The sequence below is a fragment of the Vicugna pacos genome, chromosome 8 (genome assembly GCF_048564905.1).
Source record: "Vicugna pacos chromosome 8, VicPac4, whole genome shotgun sequence".
Taxonomy (NCBI): Eukaryota; Metazoa; Chordata; class Mammalia; order Artiodactyla; family Camelidae; genus Vicugna; species Vicugna pacos.
Genome location: NC_132994.1, coordinates 56,027,564 through 56,049,159, shown reverse-complemented (window position 1 = coordinate 56,049,159; position 21,596 = coordinate 56,027,564). Strand labels below are relative to the sequence as shown.

General features: G+C 45.2%; 2 protein-coding genes and 1 pseudogene across 8 annotated transcripts in view; 1 reads left to right on the top strand and 2 right to left on the bottom strand.

Annotated features, from left to right (window-relative positions):
- Window positions 1-2,390, top strand: part of NHSL1 (NHS like 1) — a 122,919-nt gene extending 120,529 nt beyond the window's left edge. For all 7 annotated transcript variants that reach the window (XM_072965916.1, XM_031680016.2, XM_015247330.3 and 4 more), the window contains one exon: window positions 373-2,390. In XM_072965916.1, coding sequence (XP_072822017.1) covers window positions 373-1,108 — 736 coding nt within the window. In that variant the 3' untranslated portion in view covers window positions 1,109-2,390. The remainder of the gene's footprint in view (window positions 1-372) is intronic.
- Window positions 2,391-10,297: 7,907 nt separating this feature from the next.
- HEBP2 (heme binding protein 2) lies at window positions 10,298-16,303 on the bottom strand. The gene is made up of 4 exons (XM_072965914.1): window positions 15,881-16,303; window positions 15,209-15,344; window positions 14,290-14,470; window positions 10,298-10,582 (listed from the first exon to the last, which is right to left on the bottom strand). Exons 1-4 carry the CDS (start codon window positions 15,980-15,982, stop codon window positions 10,384-10,386), a joined length of 618 nt encoding a protein of 205 aa, XP_072822015.1. The 5' UTR covers window positions 15,983-16,303; the 3' UTR covers window positions 10,298-10,383.
- A 4,851-nt stretch (window positions 16,304-21,154) lies between these two features.
- On the bottom strand, window positions 21,155-21,387 carry LOC116281415 (ATP synthase membrane subunit K, mitochondrial pseudogene; annotated as a pseudogene).
- Between the last annotated feature and the right edge of the window lie 209 nt (window positions 21,388-21,596).

Genomic DNA, 21,596 nt, shown 5'->3' with positions numbered 1-21,596 from the left:
ATGGTCAGCATCGGGAAATTCACTCCGTATCAGTCCAATATAGAAAAGGTAAATGATAAGTGGTAATTATTAAAACTTTGGAAATTGTCCTATCCAAAGGAAAATAATGTGATGGCTGAGATTTATTTCAGAATAATCCAGTGAGGGTGGAAATGAAAGAAGGGTGGCCATAAGTTAATGATTATCGTAGCTGGGTCATGGGCACACATGGTAATACAATGAACTATTCTTTTTGCCTGAGGGTTTGGAACTTCCCATAGTAAAAATAATAGACGGTGAGCAGAGTATGGGATAAGAGAAGCAGGGTGGTTGTGGCTGACATCCAGCGACCCACTGGGAATTAACCTTTATCTTAACGTTATTAAATCTCAGGTCCAAGAGGAAAGTCCTTGGCCGTAAAGATTCAGAGGATGACCACTCCCGAAATCATTCTCCCTCCCCACCAGTGACACCCACTGGTGCTGCCCCCAGCCTGGCCTCCCAGAAGCAAGTGGGATCCATTCAGAGAAGCGTCCGGAAAAGCAGCACCAGCAGTGACAACTTTAAAGCCCTGCTGCTAAAAAAGGGGAGTCGGTCAGACACTAGTGCCCGCATGTCCGCAGCGGAGATGCTCAAGAACACAGACCCTAGGTTCCAGAGGTCAAGGTCGGAGCCGGGGCCAGACACCCCCGAGAGCCCATCAAGCTGCTCCCCAAGCAAGAACAGAAGGGCCCAGGAGGAGTGGGCCAAGAACGAAGGCTTGATGCCTCGGAGTCTGTCCTTTTCCGGCCCCAGGTACGGCCGCAGTCGAACGCCGCCTTCTGCCGCCAGCAGCAGGTACAGCATGCGGAACCGGATCCAGAGCAGCCCCATGACGGTGATCTCAGAGGGCGAAGGGGAAGCCACGGAGGCCATAGACAGCAGAGCTCCCCGGGCCCCGGGCGCTGCAAGGGGATGTTCGCTGGATGGACTGGCGGGGGATGAAATGGATGAGAGCAGCCTGTTCTGTGGCGTGGAGTCCGCTGCCTCGCTGGGGGCGCAGGCTGCTGGCCCCACGGAGGGGCGGGCCAGTGCCGCGGGGAGGGATCTCTCAGAACAACGTGAAGGTCCTCTAAGGGAAGGGAGTTAGGAGCAAGAATGGGAACCTCCCAGGTGATGTGGGGAGATGTGCAGCACATGGCTGTAGGAATCCTGGCAGGTACCCTGCGCTGCCCTGTCCGTAGTTCCTGCTCAGGGTTTGCGCTGTGGGCCTGACACGGCCAGCCCTGCGGCGGAAGGGGAGGGCTTAGGACTTAACTTGGCACTTGCCCTGTGGCTAAAAAGCAAGTAGAAGCTTAACTTCTGAAGGTGCTTCCTGGGGAAGATTTTTTTTTTTTCTAAATGCTGGGTGGGCGTGGAGGGGGTGTGTGTGTGCATTTGAAACGCTTTTTATGTAAAAAAAAAAAAAATACACACATACACACAAACAGCATGTACAGAAACGAGAGACAGAGTTAAGCTAGGGAGAGTAATGGGATCTTCTGGATGTGGTGGTAATTGCTTTAAAAGTATTATGTTTATGGAAATTAGTGAGTTCCAGAAGGGAGAGGACCATTACTTATAAGAAAGAGGTGGTTGATTTGCTGGTTCTGAACGCACAGAACAGGTGCGGATATGTACAGGTGTGCTTTCGAGGTGAGCCGTGTGGTGGTGAACCCCAAAAGCTGGGAAAGGGCTAAGTGAGTAATTGGTTCAGGTACTTTTTTCTGGGGAAAAAAGGCTTTGTTTCTTTTTTGTAAAAATGACAGACATGTGGCGGTGGCAATGCTGTGACAGAGTCCGCTGCTGTGCAGCCACAGACACAGAACTTTCAGCCTGATTTGTAGAAATGTGGGTAATTTTTTTTCATGACTTTCCTCCAGGAGTAGCAGCTGAGACCTCCTTTGAGAACTGAAATGCCGGTGTGCACATACAGAGAGGGTAAGAGAGGAGAGAGTAGGGGAGAGGACTGAGTGATACACTGCTGGAATTTGTTTCCTGCTTATTAAATAAAATTATTTTTCAAAATTAAATTTAAAAACTTGCACTACAGAACTGTGGGTTGAGCTTTTCCTTTTACACCTCTTTTTTTTTTTAACTAGAGTTTAAACTTCCATTTGGCAATTTCTTATCACTTGAAATGTCAACATTTGCTAACTTTTGGATATCCTTTTGGTTACACCAAAGAAAAAATTATGGCTATTTTTCCTTGAACTGCCTGCAGTATCATGTCCTCATTTAGAAAGGTCTATCAAAATCTGTTATATATTCTCTTACTTTGAAGAAAATGCCGAATAGCTCTTATTAGTCAAATAAACAAAAACTGGCAGGGCTTCGCTATTAATTAGCCCTGGGAAATGAGTTTCTAGATTAAAAAGATTTTTTTTGCATCATTTGGTTTGTGTGTTTTTATATTTTTTAATAAATAATTGAATTGGCTAATTACCTTCTAATCTTAGCCAATTAGAATTTTAACACTTTTAGACATGGAAGAAAAGTGTGTAAAGTATTTATTTTTATGTGATATTCTTGTGACCCCCTTCCCTCACTTCCTCCCAACTGCCATGTACATAGACTCTTTCATTTGTTGGTTAAATAAAATCAGAATTCTGTCTCCTCCATCAGAAGGACCTAAGATGAGAATACTGAGATTATTGGCCTAAACCCAATGCAGCTGCCAATTGTCATCTTTTCTGGTATGAAAATATCTAAAAGTTGGACTGCACAGGTGCAATCATCATAAGGTTTATACAATAAAACATTAGATACTCATTTTAGACACATCTTTGAGACAAAAACAAACCTAAGGAATTAAGACTCCTTCCGTTCTCTGAAGAAAACAAATCATGTCTTTTCACACAACCAGAGATCAAGACCTGCCATTTGGCCAAGGGCAAAAGGACTTTCTACCATTTGGAGCAAGTGCCTGCTACATGGGGCACAAGAAGCTTTTCTTCTAAATTTTAGAAAAAGTGGTGTTGGCTTTTGAATATGAAATCTTATCATGGCTACCTAAAAAAGATTAGAATGTACATGGATATCAAATTTAATATATAAATCGTTTATTTTGAAGGTAAGATATGCACCCTCAAAACTAATTATAAAACTTTTTTTAAAATCTCCATTTTTTTAAAGGAAAAAAATATTAGGTTTTTAAATTTGCTTTGAATAAAACAGTTGTAAAGGAAACATTTGAACCATTTCTGTTGTTGTTTGTACATGCATTTCTGAATGATGAGATCGGTCTTGTACAGAACTGTTGAGTGTTTTCCTGGATACAAACAGAACAGCAGTGACGACCAGAAGGTGCCTGTGGGAGGTGGGGACCCAACAGAGAGGAGATAGAACATCACAGACTTTGTGGATGGTGCCGTCTAAAAGGACATACGGAAAAGCAACTCTATATAATGTCCTATGGACTTTTGAATAAAATCCCAATAATGTATTGACTGAGAGTTCAGATGATGTGACATGTGGAGAGATGCAAGAACATTTCACAGCATGGATGAAATACAGGGAGACAAGAATCTAGACTCATCCCTGAACCACATCGCATCTTCAGCTTTGCTACTTTATTCTTCTGTGGGGCTTGCTCCTGTTAAAGAACCAAATGATATTTAAAAACTCAAAGAGTGTAGACTCAATGACCCTTCCTTATAGCCTGAGACATTAGGCACCAGAGAGTCATAGACAGAAGCCCCATGGCTAAGCTAGTTCCACCTTATTTTTTCTAAGAGTTGGGCAAGAAACAGGACCATTTGGTCTGTCCATTGGAAACAGCCTCAACTCATCTGATTTCTGCTCTCCTATTTCTGAAGACTGTTGATTGAAACTGTTGCTTCTCATGGGGGATGAGAGTATATTTGTTTGGGGACTCAATGACAAAGAAAGAAAAGGAGGCATTTCTATATCTTCATCTTATTCCCTGTCCAACACCATGCCCAGCTCTGGGGTGGGCATCCCAGGAGGACAGAGGAAACAGGATTGGCTTCATGGGTTCTGCCTTAATGTATTTCCAGCGCATTAATTGTAGGTGAGTCATTGTTTATACTGCTGAGATTCCATCATGAAATGAGCACCATAGGATAATTTACTTTCATAGACATTAGAATATTGTTTGGGGGTGGGGAGGGCAGGGAAGGAGGGTCTTTGGAATAAAACATGGACCTGATTCTTGAGGTCCTTATTCAGTTACTGTAACATAGTTTGTTTCAGTGATCTGCTCTAAACTACCTTCCACACAGGCCAGCCTTTATTCCCAGAACAAGGACTAGAGCAATCTCTAGTCATTTGTTCAGCATTGAAAAAAAGCCCTTTATTAAATACTTCTTACGTGCTAGGTAAGGATAAGAGAGTTCGAAGACAGAAAAATGTGGATGAGAGATCACTAAGTTGCCTGAAACCTAGTGAAAAAGACAGTGAACTAGCCTATAATACATATAGCAGCATCAGAGTACAGAAAAGGAAGAACACTGGGCAGACCCTGCTCCCCACCCACCCCTAATCGAGTTCTCCTTTACCAACAGAACACCTGGAATTGATTCAGGCTGGTAATGCACCAACTAAAACACTAGACCACATCTCTTACCCCCCATCCCCACCCGCCATAGTCAAGGGCCGTATGTGTGGCAGTTTTGGCCAATGAGACATGGGCAGTAGTCTGGGAATTTCCAGGAATGTTGCTTTCCTTATATGGGTGCCATCCCCTTCCTCCTTGTATCCGTAGAATGGATGGGAGGCTGGAGGAGAAACAGTACCCTCGTACCCTTTGAGGCGCCAGTAAGGATGGAAGCCACACGTTGTGGAAGGCAGAGGAGAAAGGAGCCTGATCCGCTGATAGCACGGAGTCACTGCACCAGCCTTGGGCTGTCTACCCCCAGACCCACTGGGTAAGTCGTTTTCACATGCTTTGCAGTTGGGTGATGGAGATGTCAGAGGAAGGTAAGAGAGGAGTTGGCTGTGGTGAACCTGAGCCAACTGTGCAGACGAGGAGGGTTTTGCCAGGCAAGGGAAGCTGGCAAACGACAGGCATTCCAAACAGGGGATAGCATGAGCAGAGGCACAGAAGCAAAGTGTCAAGAGGAAACCAAGGAGTTAAACTAGGAAGTCTCTAGAAAAACATAGTGGGGACTGAGACTGGAAAGGTCGTCTTGGGCAGGAATGTAGAAGACCCAGAATGTCGTCCCAAGTAATTTGGGGTTTGTTTTGTAGTATTGGGAAACAAGGAAGGTTTTACTGATGTGACCTGGCTTGGTTCTTAGCCTTCTTCTCAAGCTATCCTTTCCCTTGGTGACTGCATCTAATCCCATAGCATGACATTAATATTATATATTCTGGTAATTCCCGAGTGTCTCCTGTCCTGACTTCATCCATGAACCCCAGATTAGTATATCAACTGCCTACTCAGAATCTGCATTTAGAGGTGTTTTGAACTTAAACATATCCAATTCTTTACCTTATCAGTGGGTGTTACCATTCACACAAGGGCTCAGGCTCCAAGACCAGGCTCATCCTCGTGGTCTCTCTTTTCACCCCCACATCGAAACCAAAAGCTAGTCACAGCAACGATGTTGCCAAAATGTATCACAAATCCAGTTACTTCTCACCTCTCAGTTCCAATGCTCCCTCTCAGGTCCAGACTGTTATCTCTTGACCAGACCACTGTAGAGGCCTCCCAGCTGGTCTTCTTGCCTTTACTGTGCATCTTAAACCACCCTCACTTCACCATACAAAGGCAGCTTTAGAAACAATTCATAGCACGTCCCTGCTTGAAACCCTCTGAAGATGATGTGACCATTGGAATAGGATTTTAACTCCTTGCTGTGGCCTTTAAGATCTGCCACTATTCCCTCTCACTCAAGATTTGGCCTCATTCTCCTTCCTTCTGTCCCTGGACAGATGTTACTTTTGGCCTTAGAGCCTTATTTTAGATATTAAGAAGGAAGGTGCCCGTATTTCTATGCTGGTTTAGGTTCCTCAGGAAGGAGACACTGTAACACATTTGAAAAGGAAGAAAGGGTGGAGGGTGGGTCAGGGAGAGTGCTCACCCTGCAGTGCTGATCTGAGTCCACCTGCTGGGGAACTCTGGGGAAAAGATCACTCCTTAGAGAAGTCCTGTGTTGGACAGAAACAGCTCGATCCTTTCCCAGGCCTTGCTTGGCTTTTGGCAAGAGGCCACCCTGAGAAGAGCATGCCCTCAGTTTCATAGCTTAGCGAAGTCGTTGGCCACCAACCCTTCCTGCCTTAAGTATAGTGTGGTCTCAGCTTGAAAGCTAAGGTGGACCCTGGGAAAGCCAACAGTTGGAGGCTGTCAGCTCAGCACACTTCCTGCAGCTACATGGCAAGTCTTTTCTCAAAGGGGGATCTAAGTGGCATATCCCCATGCTTGCCACACTCCACCCCTTGCACTGTACAGATCCGCTTCCCCATAAACACGTGGAAAGCAACTCCTCCAAGGGCCCTGGTGGACTTCTCTTCCTGAGCAGAAGTTGTAAATGAAGAGTTTGATGGGACCAACTACAGCACCTTCCTGAACGTAGTCTCCAGGCCACAGCCGGTCCTCCTCAGCCCCCTCCTCCACTCTAAATTCCTTTCACCCTCACCTCGCATCTCTGCTGGTCTTAAGGGCTTTCCTGATGGTGTGAACCAAGCTCTTGTTCCTGAGGGGCCTGGGATCCTGGGAGCCGAACCCTTCTCAGACCAGGGCCGCTACACTTGTCCATTCAAGTTACAATTGAGCAAGGAGTACAAAGGGCGCCCCTGAACTGAACTGTGCCCCCCATCCCAAATCTATATGTTGAAGCCCTAGCACCCAAGATGATGGTATTTGGAGACGGGGCCTTTGGTAAGTAATTTGGCTTATGAGAGTGGAGTCTCCAAGATGGGAGCAGTGTCCTTACAAGAAGAAAGAGACCAGCGCTCTCTCTCCCTCTCCGTCATGTGAGGACACAGGAGGTAGACCTCCTCAGGCACTGACTCGGCCAGCATCTTGATCTTAGAATTCCCAGCCTCCAGAACTGTGAGAAATAAATGTCTGTGGTCTAAGCCACACAGGCTGGTCTTCTGTTAGAGCAGCCCCAAAGGACTAAGTCAAAAATCCCCTGAGGGGCCTTCCTGCCTCATGTGACAGACTTACTCCAGCATGCCCCTCCACCCGCCTTTTCCTTCCTTCCTCTATTTCCTCTCCCAACACTTCAGGCATTTCAATATTTCTATCAGATTTTTTCAGACTGCTAGGAGCATCCCTAAGTGTCCCCTGGGGTTTCTCTCCCTTTCATCCCTAAGGATCTAACATCCCTAAAGGTGTTAAATCCTGTATCCTGAGCCATATCCCCAAGTCAATAAACATTCCTTTATCCAGTCTTGTGTTCTGGCACCTATGACTGAGCACCTTCAGAACGGAGTCCCAAGGGTCCTCTCCCGGCCCCTGCCAGTACACGTTGGCTAGGCTGCAACCTTGGCACATCGTCCATTTCTTCCTTCGTCAGGCCCAGCATGGCCTCCCCGAGGTTATGCTGTGACTTAACCTTGGGTAAATGCCTGGTAGCTAGGAGATGGGGTGCAGACAGCTCCTAGGGCCCCTGTTGCCTTATGGGGGAAAGACTTCTATATTGTCTTTGTTTGTGTTAGGGTGGGAGTGGAGACAAGAGGGTAGTTTCAGCTCTTAATGGGGGGAGGATGGGCCTCTTCTGCAGGCCTAGAATGTTCAGAAACTTCTAGGGAATCAAAACTGTTGAGGGCATCCACTACGTGTCCCCATTTTCTGTTCCAGGTTTGGTCCTGACCTTGACATGACAAATCAGGCTTGGCTGAACCTTTGTTCTTGGTTATTACTTTTCCCTTCCAGTCCTGTGCTTGCCTTCTGCATGAGGGGAGGACTTCCTAGGAAGCTACCCAAGAAGCTCTCGCCCTCACAATTAGTTTAAAATTCTTTGTTAATTGACCTTAGCTTTTTTTTTTTTCATTATCCACCTGCAGGACAACAATCCAGCTAAGTAATAACCATGCAAGTCCACTGTCCTTGTATTCATCCACCACACCCCCAATTTTTAAAACACCTGAATCATTCACCAGTCATTGCATTCCTTCTAAGTTGCCGTTTCGACTAAAGTTTTAATAACTAGACAGCCTACTTGTGCCAGGAGCTGTCTACATGTGCCCTGTCCACCAGGGACGGGGGCTTCCTAACCAGCCAGGCAGTGAGTGACTGACCTAGTTCCAAAATGCTGTCTTACTACCCATGATCTTGGGCCACTGTGATACCAGTTGTGCCAGTTCGATGCTGAGACAGAGTTGGGAGTACAGAAGATGTCTGGTGAAGTCACATCTCTGAAAGGAAAAGGGAAAACAGGATTGGGCAGGGTAGCTATCGGATGGCAACACAGATCTGATGAAGCCTCTGCCAGCCCACCAGGGAGCTCCAGGGCCAAGACTGTTTATAAGAAGGATCCTGAGTCAGACAGAAATGGCTAAGTCCTTGTGCCATCACCTTGCTCAGTCTTTGGCTTGCAGATGCCAAAACAAAGCACACTGTCAACTCCCACTGCCTCACTCTGTTGTAACCTAGGGACCCTCTGAGAATAGTGTGTCTTCATCTCGAAGTCTGCAGTGGATCCTGCAGAAAGTACCAGCTGGAGACATCAGCTTCCCCCACCCCTCACAGCTGGGCAGCGGTGCTCTCGTGAAGGTGGATCTGAGTGGCACACCTCCATGCTTGCCTGCCACGACTCCAAAGCCCAGAAAAGATATGACCATTCTTTGGCCACAATCACAAATAAGCGCCAGAAGTGATTCATGACCACTTCGCTTCAGTAACCTCGCCTCCAAACCAGGCGTCTAAATCACACTCATCAGCAGCGGCCTCGCTCTGGTAACCTCACCTCCTCAACTAAAGCACCATCAGTTTCTAAGTGACCCTGAAAGTCCACTAATCCTTGAACCTTGCGCTTCCTTAAACCCTGTGCAAGGTCAGCAGTTCTCTTTGTCCAGAGAGACTGTGTCCTGCAAGCGCAGCTCTCCTGGCTCAGCAAACAGTCCATGCAGCTTTGTTCTTGATACTGAAGGTGGCCTCTTCCTTTGACGCAGTCACCCCTGCTCAGAATGCTTCCCCCACCCCCCAGGCTGTCATCTGAGTGGCTTCTTCTCAGCACTCAGGTCTCAAATGTCTCTTCCTCAGGGAGGACTTGCCTGACCCCCCATGTGATGTGATGTCCACCACACTCTGCCCAGCCACAGTCTACCTCATTGCCCTGTTTCATTGGTGTTTGCACCCTCTCACTCTCTAGAGTGTACACTCTGTAAGATGGAGATGACACAAGGTGGCACAGAGGGTTGTTCTGAGGGTTGAATGTGGGAATTCAGGTGAAATGCTCAGAAGGGTGCACCCAGAAGGCAACGCATCCATGTGAGCTATGGAAACCACTAACTGTAGGTATGTTGGTCTGTTGTGTCCAGGTTAGGGAGATTCATTTTAATAGATACCATATAACGTCAGGACTAAAAGGACCTTGAGCATCATCTGGCCCCATCCTTTCATCCACTGGATTCAAATCTCCCATGTAAGTGATCACGTGGTCCCTGCTTGAACACACACAATGATGGGAAAGGGAAGTAGTGTCATTCGTGGGCATCTTTGCCTGTTGGGAAGTTACTAAGCTCCAACCTGCTTTTCTCCTCTGTACCTACAACCGCCATCCCCTAGGAGCCCACAATAAAGCTCAGGTCCTGCCCATGACAGGCTTCCAGGCACTATCGTGATGTTGTCCTCTCCAGGACAGGTGCGTTCCAATACAATTGGGTCAGCATTTCAAGCACCTTGATTTTGCAGCAACCCTCTCTTTGAATAACTAATCATTTTTATATGACCTACAGAAACACTGCATACAATACTTTAAAAATTCAAGTGAATTTTAAAGTTGATTGTTTGTATACATTTCTTTGGGGGAAAAAATGTCTTTCTTGAGTGTCAAAACAAAGTAGGAAGTCCCTAACTTCATAAATGTATTCCTTGTCATGAAATATTGTCAACACTCTTGGGTATTGGGAGATAAATCTTTAACATTTTTATTGATAATATCCTGAGGTGGGTAACATCCAATTGACACAAATCCAAGCAGAGAAAAGGCAACGTGATTGTGATACAGTGAAGAAACGGGAAGTAATGTGTTTCCCTGGAGCCTCATAGAAATAAAGACCAACTTACATGTTTATAGAATACTGTCCCTGTTATCTGTGTATCTAAAGCTTCAAGCATTAAAAAGGCACAATGGAGATAAGCTTAATTCATAGCAGTACTCTCGGGTAGAGATGCCAGACACATTTTACTTCTAGGTAACGTTGATGTCTATCTTAAACAGAAGTTTTGTGATGAACGTTCCTCTCATTTTCTCATTCCTTTTCTTTGGAGGGTTCATTTTTCTGAATCAGCCATACTTCATTATTTCTATCAAGCAATTTGAAAGGACTGTTGTAGCCTGCAGTGTAGTAAACCTTCTCATCGAAAACTTTTCCTTCTTCCCTCAAAATGCTTGCTAATGTCAAGAGCTGTTCTTGATTCTTTTGGCCACTAGAGAATCCATCGAAAGACCTACAAAGGAGAAAGTAAATGACCATGAATGAGTTTCATACGGAACGTCTGTCTAAGAAGAAAAACAAGAGCTGATACAACAAAACCTGGAAGGAGCGCCGTTTCAAAGCTCCTCCCTCTTGGCAGCTGAACTGACCATTCCCTTCCTCTGGGTCCCAGGCTTAGTGTGATCTCACACACACTGGGGGGACCCAGGAGGAGGTGTACGTCCCATTTGTTGGGTAGATTTGGAATTTCCACCATCTCATGCTCTAACTCCGTGCTTCTCAAACTCTAATGTGCACACGAGTCACCTGGGAATTTGCTAAAATGCTGATTCAGGAGGTCTGGGCTGGGGCCTGAGAGCCTGCATTTCTAACAACCTCTGGATAATGCTGATGCTCTTGGTCAGAGGACCACATGAAAACTCCCTTTGCAGACTCCCTTCCAGATTTTTCATTCTGTATCGAATATTTCCCCTTTTCTTATTCTCCTTGGAGAAAGGATAGGCACTGTATTACAGGTGAATGTAATATAGTTTGGGCCCTATGAACTTACAGTCTAATGGAAGAGATGGACATTCTCTAGACAGCCTGAGAAGAGTTTTAACAGAGGCAGAAGCAAAGTGCTTGGGAACACTGAGGATATGAGTAAATCGGGGGTAAGGTGTGTCTCTGAGTTGGGTCTGGAGTAGAAGATGGTTTTGCTGGACAGAGAAAGTGGGGTTGGGGGGATAAGAAAGGAACAAATGTCTAAAAATACAAAGCATTTTCATAGTGAGGCATAAAATGAGGTCAGAAAGGTGAGTCACAGCCAGATGGAAGAACCTTATATATCATCCTAAGGCCTTTTGAGATTATTCCAAAGGATGTTGAGCAGAAAAGTAACTCAGTCAGTTCTGAGTAAAAATATAGGCAAAGAGATGGGAACTAGTTTGCAGAGAAGGAGCCAGTTAGCAAGTTACTACAAGGCTGGGGATGAAAAGATAGTCAAAAGATTTAAATAAAAAGTGGGAAAATAAAAGTTTAAGTATAGATTTTAAGGAAGATAAACAAAAATACCCCGAGATTAAATCATGACAGCACACTGACTTAGCTGAGTTGCTGACATGTAAACATGATGAATTTGAAGATTAAGAACAGGAAAAACAGAAACAGAAACATTCCTAATATGCCTTCTTTAGCACAAGATTTATTATCAATGTGCCAAAGGACAAGATCATTCCTACCATTCTTCAGATAAGATGTAAGCTCCCAAAGGTACAAACCATTGTGCCTCTTCTATTCAACAATGTCTCCCAGACATCTAGAATCATTCCTGGCATGCAGAGCCTTTTAAATCCCAGTTGAGTAAGTATAGGGTACTATGTATATAAAGTAAAACGTTGAAGATAAGTGGTCAAAACCATTCTATAATTTTCATTATGTTGACTGATAATGATAATTCTGAACCACATGTTAAGAAACATTTTGGCTTCCAAATTTATTATTTATGTCCTTAAGGAATAGCCAACTCTTAGTATGTTCTGCCTAAAGGGAATCTGTTTCAGACCCCACTTCTTCCCTGAAATCAAATACTAAGCCTCTTACTTAGAAATCATGTTTGTCCTCTGAATACATGTTGTTCTGCAATGATCTCTCCATGGCTTTTTTTCAGGAAACAAACATATGTTGAGCCTCCCTCTCTGCATGTTAGGAGCTGAAGGATGTGGACAGAGTAACATGTTGCTATATTCCTGGGGAAGTTACAGCCTATAAATAGGTCATTAGAATTTAAATAATAGGACAGAGTGGCTGGCTGACTGGAGAAACCGAGGAAGGCATCACAGACATGGTGCCATTGGATCTAAGTCCTGAAGGATGAAAATGGGCTCTCCAGAAAGAGAAAAAAGAGGGGGCTAGAGCTGATAGTAATACCATGTTCAAGTATTTTGCATAAATTAACTCATGTGATCCTCATGGCAACCCTATGAGAGACATAGGTACTATGATCACACATATTTTACAGATGAGATTTTTGGCAAGGAAAGTCTGAGTAACCTGCCTGAGGTCAAAGGTAAAGAGATGTGGAAGAACGTGGGCTGTACATTGAGGGCGGGAGGTCAGGGGAGCACAGTCCACAGGGAGACAGTTTGGGTCACATTCTGAAGGCATGTGTACATGGTGAACAGTTCGAATGTCACTCTGAAGCAAGGGGGAACAAACAGATTTGTAAATGGAGTAGCAGGTTGAAGGGGGTGGGGGGTTTGTGCTATTCTTGTAGGAAAGATCAGGGGTTCCAGAGTGGAGGGCGGGTTAGAGGGGGAGACCAGTGGGCAGAGAGAACAGCTGGGAGGCTCTTGAAGCGGAACCGTCAAGATCTGATATCGATAAACGTCGGAGCATCTAGTGAGTGTCGGGCACTGTGCCCAGCACCGGGCTAGCAAAGATGACAGGTGCGGCCTCTTCAGGTGAGGGTAACAGTGGGGATGAAGGGAACAGAATCACCATCGTTTCTGAGGGGAATGGGTGGGACCCAGGGACTGGCTGTCAGGAAAGGGTGTGTTTGATGTTGCTGACCGCGAAGGTCCTTGCTGGGCAGGCTGTCAGGTTGATGAGGCCCTTTACCGAGACAGGCTCTGTAAGACCAGAGAAAGTCTGGGAACTGGGGGAAGGCTCATTTTGAGAGCTGTGGAGTTTTATCCGCTGTCCCCGCCCCCATCCCCAACAAGCAGGGAAATCAGGGTTGGAGACAAAATTTGAGAGTCACTGGCCACAGATAGTTGCAGCGCTGTGAACAGATCGCCCAGAGCAGGTCTGCTATGACGCGAGGGTGAGTCAGTGCGGGCATCAACCGCTATTCCCCGGGGTGTGGAGTCGATGAGGCGCCGCTGAAGGGAGAGCAGCGGGAGGAGGGGCCTGACGGGAGAGTGACATGCTGAGAGTCAGAGGATGAACAAGGCTCAAGGGAGCAGACTGGGCAGCACTCGAACGCTGCGGGGGTCCATGGGAAAGCACTGCCCTACAGTGACAAGGGCAAGGGCCCCGCGGAGGGAGACAGCGCAGGCGCGGGGCTGCGGTCCCAAGCTGCGGGGGTTGGACGAGTAGTGAGAGTTGAGGCGGTAGAAAGTCTTTTAACAGGTTGGTGGTGAAGAGAGGGTGAGAAAGAGAGGACTAAGGGGCTCTAATGTGAGAGACTATTATCATGTACTGTGCGAATTTTTTTTTAATACCAAACAGAGAGAATTTAATATAAGGAATGAGTTGAACAAGTATTGGAGATCTGAAAAACTAAAAAGGAACCAGTAAACCAACAGAGGCAATCACTGCAGGAAGCTGCCACCACCCTGTGGGCTGGCAGAGCAAAGGGAAAAGTGAGGGGTTAGCAGAACCTAGAAGTTGGGAGGAGGGTACTATTCACAATTTTATGGTATTTTTTCTCCAGATTTAACTAGATAACAGGTAGGGGGAGTCTCATGCTTTTTAGGGGGTAGGGTAGGGTATAATTTTATGTTTCATCTTATTTGTGGCAGGCATGCAGAAACTTCTCATTGAATGAATTAGTTATTCCTTGAAACAGACACTTAGTAACAAGTAAAACTAAGCTACTAGGAAAACACCAGAAAATGCATTAGCTCTGTTTTTATGGAAGAGTGAAAAGCATGGGAGCTAAATTGCATAGAAGCTAAACTGTGAGGGCCGGCAAGTAAAACCAGCAGTCAGCAGGGCTATAAATTATCTACCACTTACCGTACAAACACCGTCATTTCGGCTCTGTCTTCAATGAAGACATCTGACTCTGAAGGCCTGGGCGGATCAGATTGCTGTTCAGAGGGGATATACAGGGAAATGGTAATGGTAGACTCACTAAAAGGACCTGAACCGGGCTCCACGTAGCTTGTCACTGGAGCTGTCATCTTTATTTTCATCTCTGTGCCGTAAAAATACATATTTAAATGCAAAGGAGATCATGGAAGCAGATTTAATGTGTTTATGACTACATTTAAAAACTTAATCTATTATTTTTTTGATTTGAGTTTCCTGATTTACTCAACATAAATATGTACCTTTAAGATAATTTTCATCTTAAAAAAATTAAGGGCAAAATGGCAATTCTCCACTGCCCACATTAAACACTTTCTGTACTATTCATAAGTCTCATTAATAAATTCCATAGTTTTAGGGATAGAAGGGAAAATCAGAGATCACATAGTCCAGTTCATTATTTTTACAATTCAGAAACTGATATCCGATTGGCCAGGTGACCTGTTAAAATATAAGCAGCATCAGAGCCAGACCAGAAGATAGATCTTGAGACTGGATCTTGTGTTCTTTGGCCCTTCCTGCCTCCTGATGTCTCTTACCTTACTAGTCAGCAAATTAGCTCAAAGCCTTAGCCATGAAAAGGCCTTAATGCTGGTTACACAGAGGCCCACTTCATCCAGCAGAATCACAGAGACGAGAGGCTGAAAAGCGCTACCCAGGACTTAATCCTCATCTAGACGCTGCTAAGGGCCTTGAGCTGTGTCCTCGTCTTCAAACAGTAAGTCTTTGACAATCTGGTTATTTTTCTATTCTAAAATGTATTTCTTCAATAAGCGAAAACTCAGTAAGCCAGAGGATTCAAGCACAACACAGTATATATAATTACAAGGTAAATTGCCTTCACCTTTCTCGTTTTTGCCTTCAGTGTAGCTGTTCAGCCTTGTAAAGCCAGTCTGGATGGCTGAATCCCAGTCCATAGACTCAATCGAAGTGCTGACCCACTTGGCCGGTCCATAATGTCGGATCTCGTAACTTCCGAGCTAGGATGGAACAGGGAAAACAATTCTAAGGAGGCATAACGTGAGAAGCAACAGGACAGGTGCCTTGTGTCGGGTTCTCCTGGGAAGGCCTGTCCAGGGTTTGCGCCCTCCTGGGGTCGGGCCTGAGGTTCTGGTTTCTTAGCGCTGGGCAGGGCCCTTCCCGTGCCGCTCTGGTCTTTGGATTAGAGACGCCGGCGGCCTCCGTCCCACATTCAGGGATGGGGGGAGTTGGTTCAATTCGGGCTAAAAGCAAGCAGCTGTTCAGCCTCCTCTGCCGGGAGGGTTTTGGGACGTGATCGATCCCCCCTTACCCCCGAAAAGAAACTGAGATGTGGCCAAGACCTGGGGTTATAGCTCACCGGTCGAACTGTCCCGTTTGTGCAGTAATGCGGCCAGGGACTCGGAGCATTTTTAAAAATTGTACTTTTTACCTAGATCTATGGGACTCTTCGGCCTCATTGCAAATCAGCCCGAAGACAGCTCCGCGCTCCCCACCCCCTCAGCCCGCAGCCTCCGCGCCCCGGTGCGGCGCCTACCTGGGGGCCCGCGTCCTCCGGGACCTCCCAGCCCGGCGTCTCCACGGCAGGGGCCTCCGAGGCCTCGGCTGCCCCGGAGTCCGGCTCCAGCACGTCGGCCATGGGCGGCACCGACGCTCCGGGGAAAGAGCCTGGCGAGCTGCGCCGGGAAGGGGGCCGCCCCGCCTGCGTGTCCCCGAGTCCCCGCCCCGCGGACGCGCGGCCCCGCTCCCCGCAGTGCTGGAGCCCCAAGTTCGCGGGACACCGCCCGGCCCGGGCCGGAGGGGGCGCTGCGACTGCGATCCCGACCCGGGCAGCTCCGGCCGCCAGCTCCCCTGCGGGTATCCCCTGGAGACAGGTCGGCAGGGCCCGTTCGAGCCGGCTTTCTTTGGGGGTCCCTAATTAACAGGCACACAGAGACGTCTACCGTAGGAGCCAGGGGCGGAGGGGGACCGAACAACTGGCTGCTGGGGTTTCTGGTGTAACCGGTCCGGGAACCTCTCCCGGGGCCCCACCCGTGCGGGGAGCCGGTTCTGCTGACCGGTCTACTCCAGGGGAGGGACGTGACCGCGGCCCGCCCTCGTGGGTGCCTTCAGTGAAAGGCAGGAGGTCGGGGCGGGGCCGGGGTGGGGTGCACTGTCCTGCCGAATCTGACCCTGTCCACAGCCCTGTGGGCCGAGTGCTCCACGCAGGGGCTGGTCCCGGGACCCAGCCAGGGGCGAGGGGCTGCATTCATGCCTAGAGGGCGGCTTCAATCCCAAACTGCGGTCAGGGACCCTAGGGGGAGGAAGTTGGTGGGGTACAGTCATCACTGGAGAAAATCGTGAACTATCCTGATTTCTCGACAGTTCAGGGAACCGAAATAAGCCCCAAACCTCTGAGTCATCGCACCAGCCCTTACTGGCTGGGAAGGTGCAGTGGGAGAGAGTGGTGAAGTGAGTGGCCAGACCTAGTGATTTTAAATGTTTTCAGTTAGATTTATTCTTCATTTTTTAAAGAGATTTATCGAAATATAATTCATATATCATACAATTCACCCATTTAAAGCATACCATGCGACAGTTTTTAACATATATTCACAGCTGTGCAACCATCACACGATGAAGTTTAGAACATTGTCATCATCCCCCCTCTGCCACCAAAAAAGAAACCGCACTGAAACCTCCTGGCCATCACTCTCCAATTCCCCATCCCCCAGTCCTAGGCAACTACTAATCTGCTCTTTGTCTCTACAGGTTTGCCTATTCTGGACATTTGCTATAAATGGGATCATACAGTGTCAGTACACTGGGGCTGCTGTAACAATATTCCACAGACTGGGCAGCTTGTAAACAACGGAAATTTATTTCTCACAGTTTTGGGGGCTGGAAGTCTGAGATCAGGGTGCCAGCCAGCAAGGTCAGAGGAGGGCTTCCGCCTGGTGGCAGACTGCTTATGGTACCCTCACTTGGTGGAAGGGGCAAGGGAGCTTTCCCTAGTCTCTTTTATAAGGGCACTAATCCCATTCATGTGGGGTCTGCCCTCATGACCTAATTGCCTCCCAAAGGCCCCACCTCTTTAATGCCATCACATCAGGGTTTCAACATATGAATTTGGGGGGGGTACAAATATGTAGGCCTTAGTGTATAAAATATGGTCCTTTATGACTAGCTACTTTCATTTAGCAGATGTTTTCAAGGTTCATCCACACTGTGGCCTGTATCAGTACTTCATGTCTTTTAATGACTGAAAAATATTCAGTTGAGTAAATACTTTGTTGATTAATTCATAGTCAATGGACATTTGAGTTGTTTCAAACTTTTGGCTATCATAAACAGTAATGCTGCTATAAACATTTGTGTATAGGCTTCTGTATGGATGTATGTTTTTATTTCTCTTGGGTAAATACACAGGAATGGAATTGCTGGGTCAAATGGTAACTCTATATTTACCTTTTTGAGGAAATGCCAGACTTTTTTTCAAGTGGTTGCACTATTTTAGATTTTCACCAGTGGGGTCTCAGCATTCTGTTCCTCCACATCCTCACCAGCACTTGTTATCATGTGACCTTTTTACTGTAGCCATCCTAGTGGGTGTGCCTATTGCTTTAACAATTTTTATTTTGATATATCATTCACATAAAAGTCACTGTTTTAAAGTGTACAATTCAGTGTTTTTTTATATGTTCCCTGTTATACAACGATCATCAGCATCTAAGGACATTCCATCACTCCAGAAGCCCTGCACAATTTAGCAGTCACTCTCAACCTCCCAGCCCCTCATGACCACTAATCTGCCTTCTGTCTCTATTCGTTTGCCAGTTCTGGACATTTCGTATAAATGGAGCTATGTAATACGTGACCTTTGGTAACTGGATTCTTTCGCTCAGTGTAATGTTTTCAGGATTCATCCATGTTGTAGCACATATCAGTACTTCATTCCTTTTTATTGCGAATGATACCCTGTTGTATGGGCCTAGTGCTTTTAAAGCAATTGATGCCTTCTCTTGTCCTTCCCCTTCCCAGCCCAGACAGGTGTGCAGTGGCCTGCGGATACATGGCACTTTCTAGTGTTTATAGAAAATCTATTATTATGCTAAATTAAGTTTGAATTATTTAGAGAAAGCTAAATAATGAATTTTGACTTATTTTTTAAAATAGCCTGTTTATTTTAACTTATGTAATAGATGTGATCTGTTGCTTAGGTAATTTTGCAAAGTTGAGAATAAAATTTTACCTTACAGAAAGGTTTGTTTTTAAAAGAGGAAAAGGAAATAATTTACACTGTTGTTTAAGAAATCAGTTGTTCTTTTCATCTGTAGCGTGCCTTTTACAGGATCAATGCTTTCTGAGGGGAAGAGCTTTTTTTTTCTTTTTTACAAATGAGATATAAATCTTTATTTCACAAAAAATTAACTTTCTAACGAGACATGTACTGGGGATGTAGCTTAAAATACTGGGAAAGCTAGATGCTGGGTGTCACCCAGGCAGGAGCAAAGATGTGGTTACTCCAAGGCCAGTTTGTTCCTGGGGCTTTAGGCAGCAGGGTCCAGACGCACCAGTATTGTCCAACCCGTTTTACTTAGTGCCACCTCCTTTTTGGGGGGCCATTAGTCCTCATTTCATGCCAGATTTTCACTAGATACCCCCTTTTCTTCCAAATGAGTTCATGACCGTAAGTAATATACCATGTTCCAAAGACAGCTTGGCATGAACCACCACGCATGTGAGTGACCAGGGGCTCAGACAACTCCAGCCCGCTGCCACTGAGTCACCTCTAGACATCCTCAGTGCTTCCAAGCTGAGGCCCCAGAGGCCATGGGACAGACATAAGTGGTCTCTTCAGTACCACAGAATCTGTACATGTAATAAAATAGGTTTTTTTTGTGCCACTCAATTGAGGTGATTTTTTTTTCAGGAATAATAACTGGAAGAGTTATTAATAAATCACCTACGTATAGTGCTGCAGTAGGTGTTGGTGGGCTTCAGTAATGTATAAAATTTGGTCTCAGTCTTCACATATTTTATAGTCATTTACATACATCAGGTCATTTACTCTGAGGTCACTCTTGTACTCACGATGTAAATATTGGTCTTTTTATAGTTACCACTATCTCACATATGATAAGTATAAAATGGGTAGCAACCGGGTTTTCTAACAGAAAATGTAATCTTTTCTTTTGCCTGGTTTCTCCTTTGGTTTTTGGTGAGAATTTTAATGCTCATCCATTTTTTAGACACAAAACAACCTATGAAGCCCCATTTACACTAAGCACTTTGCTCAGTGCCTGACATATAATTGCTTGATAAATGTTGAATGAATGCCAGTCAGAATTTGTCAGACACATGGATAGTGATTAAGTGTTTTTAGAAGCACCTGTGACCTGCCCTTCTCATGGGCCACAGAAAAAGAAGATTCGTTTATTGAATGTGGGGCTGATGATAAGAAAGCTAAAGTCTAAAGCTGGGAATGTTTTTAAAAATTAAAACATCAGTTCTAATCAGTATGAGGCTGATAGAACTTCTGAGACTGTGGCGAGTGTTTATAAAAGCAGACAGGGATATCCACACTGATTTTAAAAGGTTTACGCTTTGAAGTAAAAGTAGATAACCAAATACACCACAACTAGGTAGCTCATATTCTCAAAAACCTCTTAAACTAAATCCTTGATGTGGCTAAGGGGAAATGCTTCTAATAGATCACTTGAAGGACCATTTCCTAAAAACTTGGGACAGTTAAGATGGTCCCTTTAACTCTTGTGTATGGGACTTTTGCTGTTGTCTTAAATTATTACATTATTTCTTGATTAGGACAGATTAAAGAATTGGTAGGAATTGGACTCAACACCCTAATGACTTTTTTAGAACAGAGGTGTTAGTGTTTCAATGCTCCCACTTCTGAGAAGAGGAGCCACTTTGCCCTAGTCGTGAGCATATACCTGCGAACCAGTCAGTTCTCAGCATGTCTGTGGGCCGTGAGTACTGGTCTCCCCAGGCAGTTCTACACCTGAGTTTGTCTGGGTCTGAATGTTCATGATGAGTTCCAAGCATGGGAGGGCTCAGTGGCAGATTAAGAATTGACTCCAAGATCGAGGAAAAGTTGAACAGTGATTCCTGGGACTTCTCACCTTCTAGATCAGTGCTTCTCAAACTATCTGTGATGGGGGACCCTCTCCCTTAAAAAAAAAAATTCTGGTTCATCATAAACCAATATGTGATTCTCCTGCCCATGACTTGGTTTAGCTCACTATATGCTTCTTAACCCACAAGTTCAACAATAATTTAACTGGCCTATACTATGCTCAGTGAGATGAGTCCACTGATCATGTGCATGGACTTTGTAAAAATGTTAGACTCCTATGATATTTCTAAACATTTTCTGTCAATTTCTTTAATTATCTTAACTTAGACTGGCAGCAAATAGTTTGTAAGCCAGGACTACTGCATAGATCATGCTTTGAAGAACATTTATTTAGATGGACTCCCCAGTCCCTTAACCTGTTTTAGGGTCTCACACCCATTCTTCCTTACTTACCCCTGGGGTTGACTTTGTGGATCACTGGCTTATATTTACACTTAAGAAAGATTATTTGCATATTATATTATTTATATATATATTTATTCTATATTTTTATATTTATATTTATATAAATATAGGTTTTATAGTAATATAAATTCATATTTAAATATATTCTATAAATTTTTGCTTTAGATTGTTTTTTATTTATTTGTTTATTTAATGTTTCAGGAATACGGGGGATTTTTTTTCCAGATTCATAATTATTGTACAAATTGAATATTTTTTGATGAGTTGACATTAGCTTCTCCAGGCATGAGAACTTAACGGATGAGGTAGAGACAGGTTGGAATCCATTAATGTTGCTTTTATAGCTGGAATTCTTTTGGACTTGTACTTGAAGTACAGGACAATCATAGCAACGCCTCTGTATGTGGCCAGTACATGGTTCATTTTACTTGTGAGAGTATAAAAGGTGAAATTTTTTTAATACCAGTGAACTGGAATTGGGCATTAGTTTCTGGACCTACCATGGCTTTAATCCTGCCGTAGTCACAAATTCTGTAGTCTACGTTCTTCCACATACAAAGCCACCCCTCTGCCAGGTCAGAAGAAGGTACCCCCTTCAAAGCTTAAACCCAAATTTAGGAGTCTGGCTTTCCATCCCAACTCTCCTACTTTCTGGTTATGTGACCTTGGACATGGGATTCAGCCTTACTGAATCTGTTTCTCTGTTTTTACA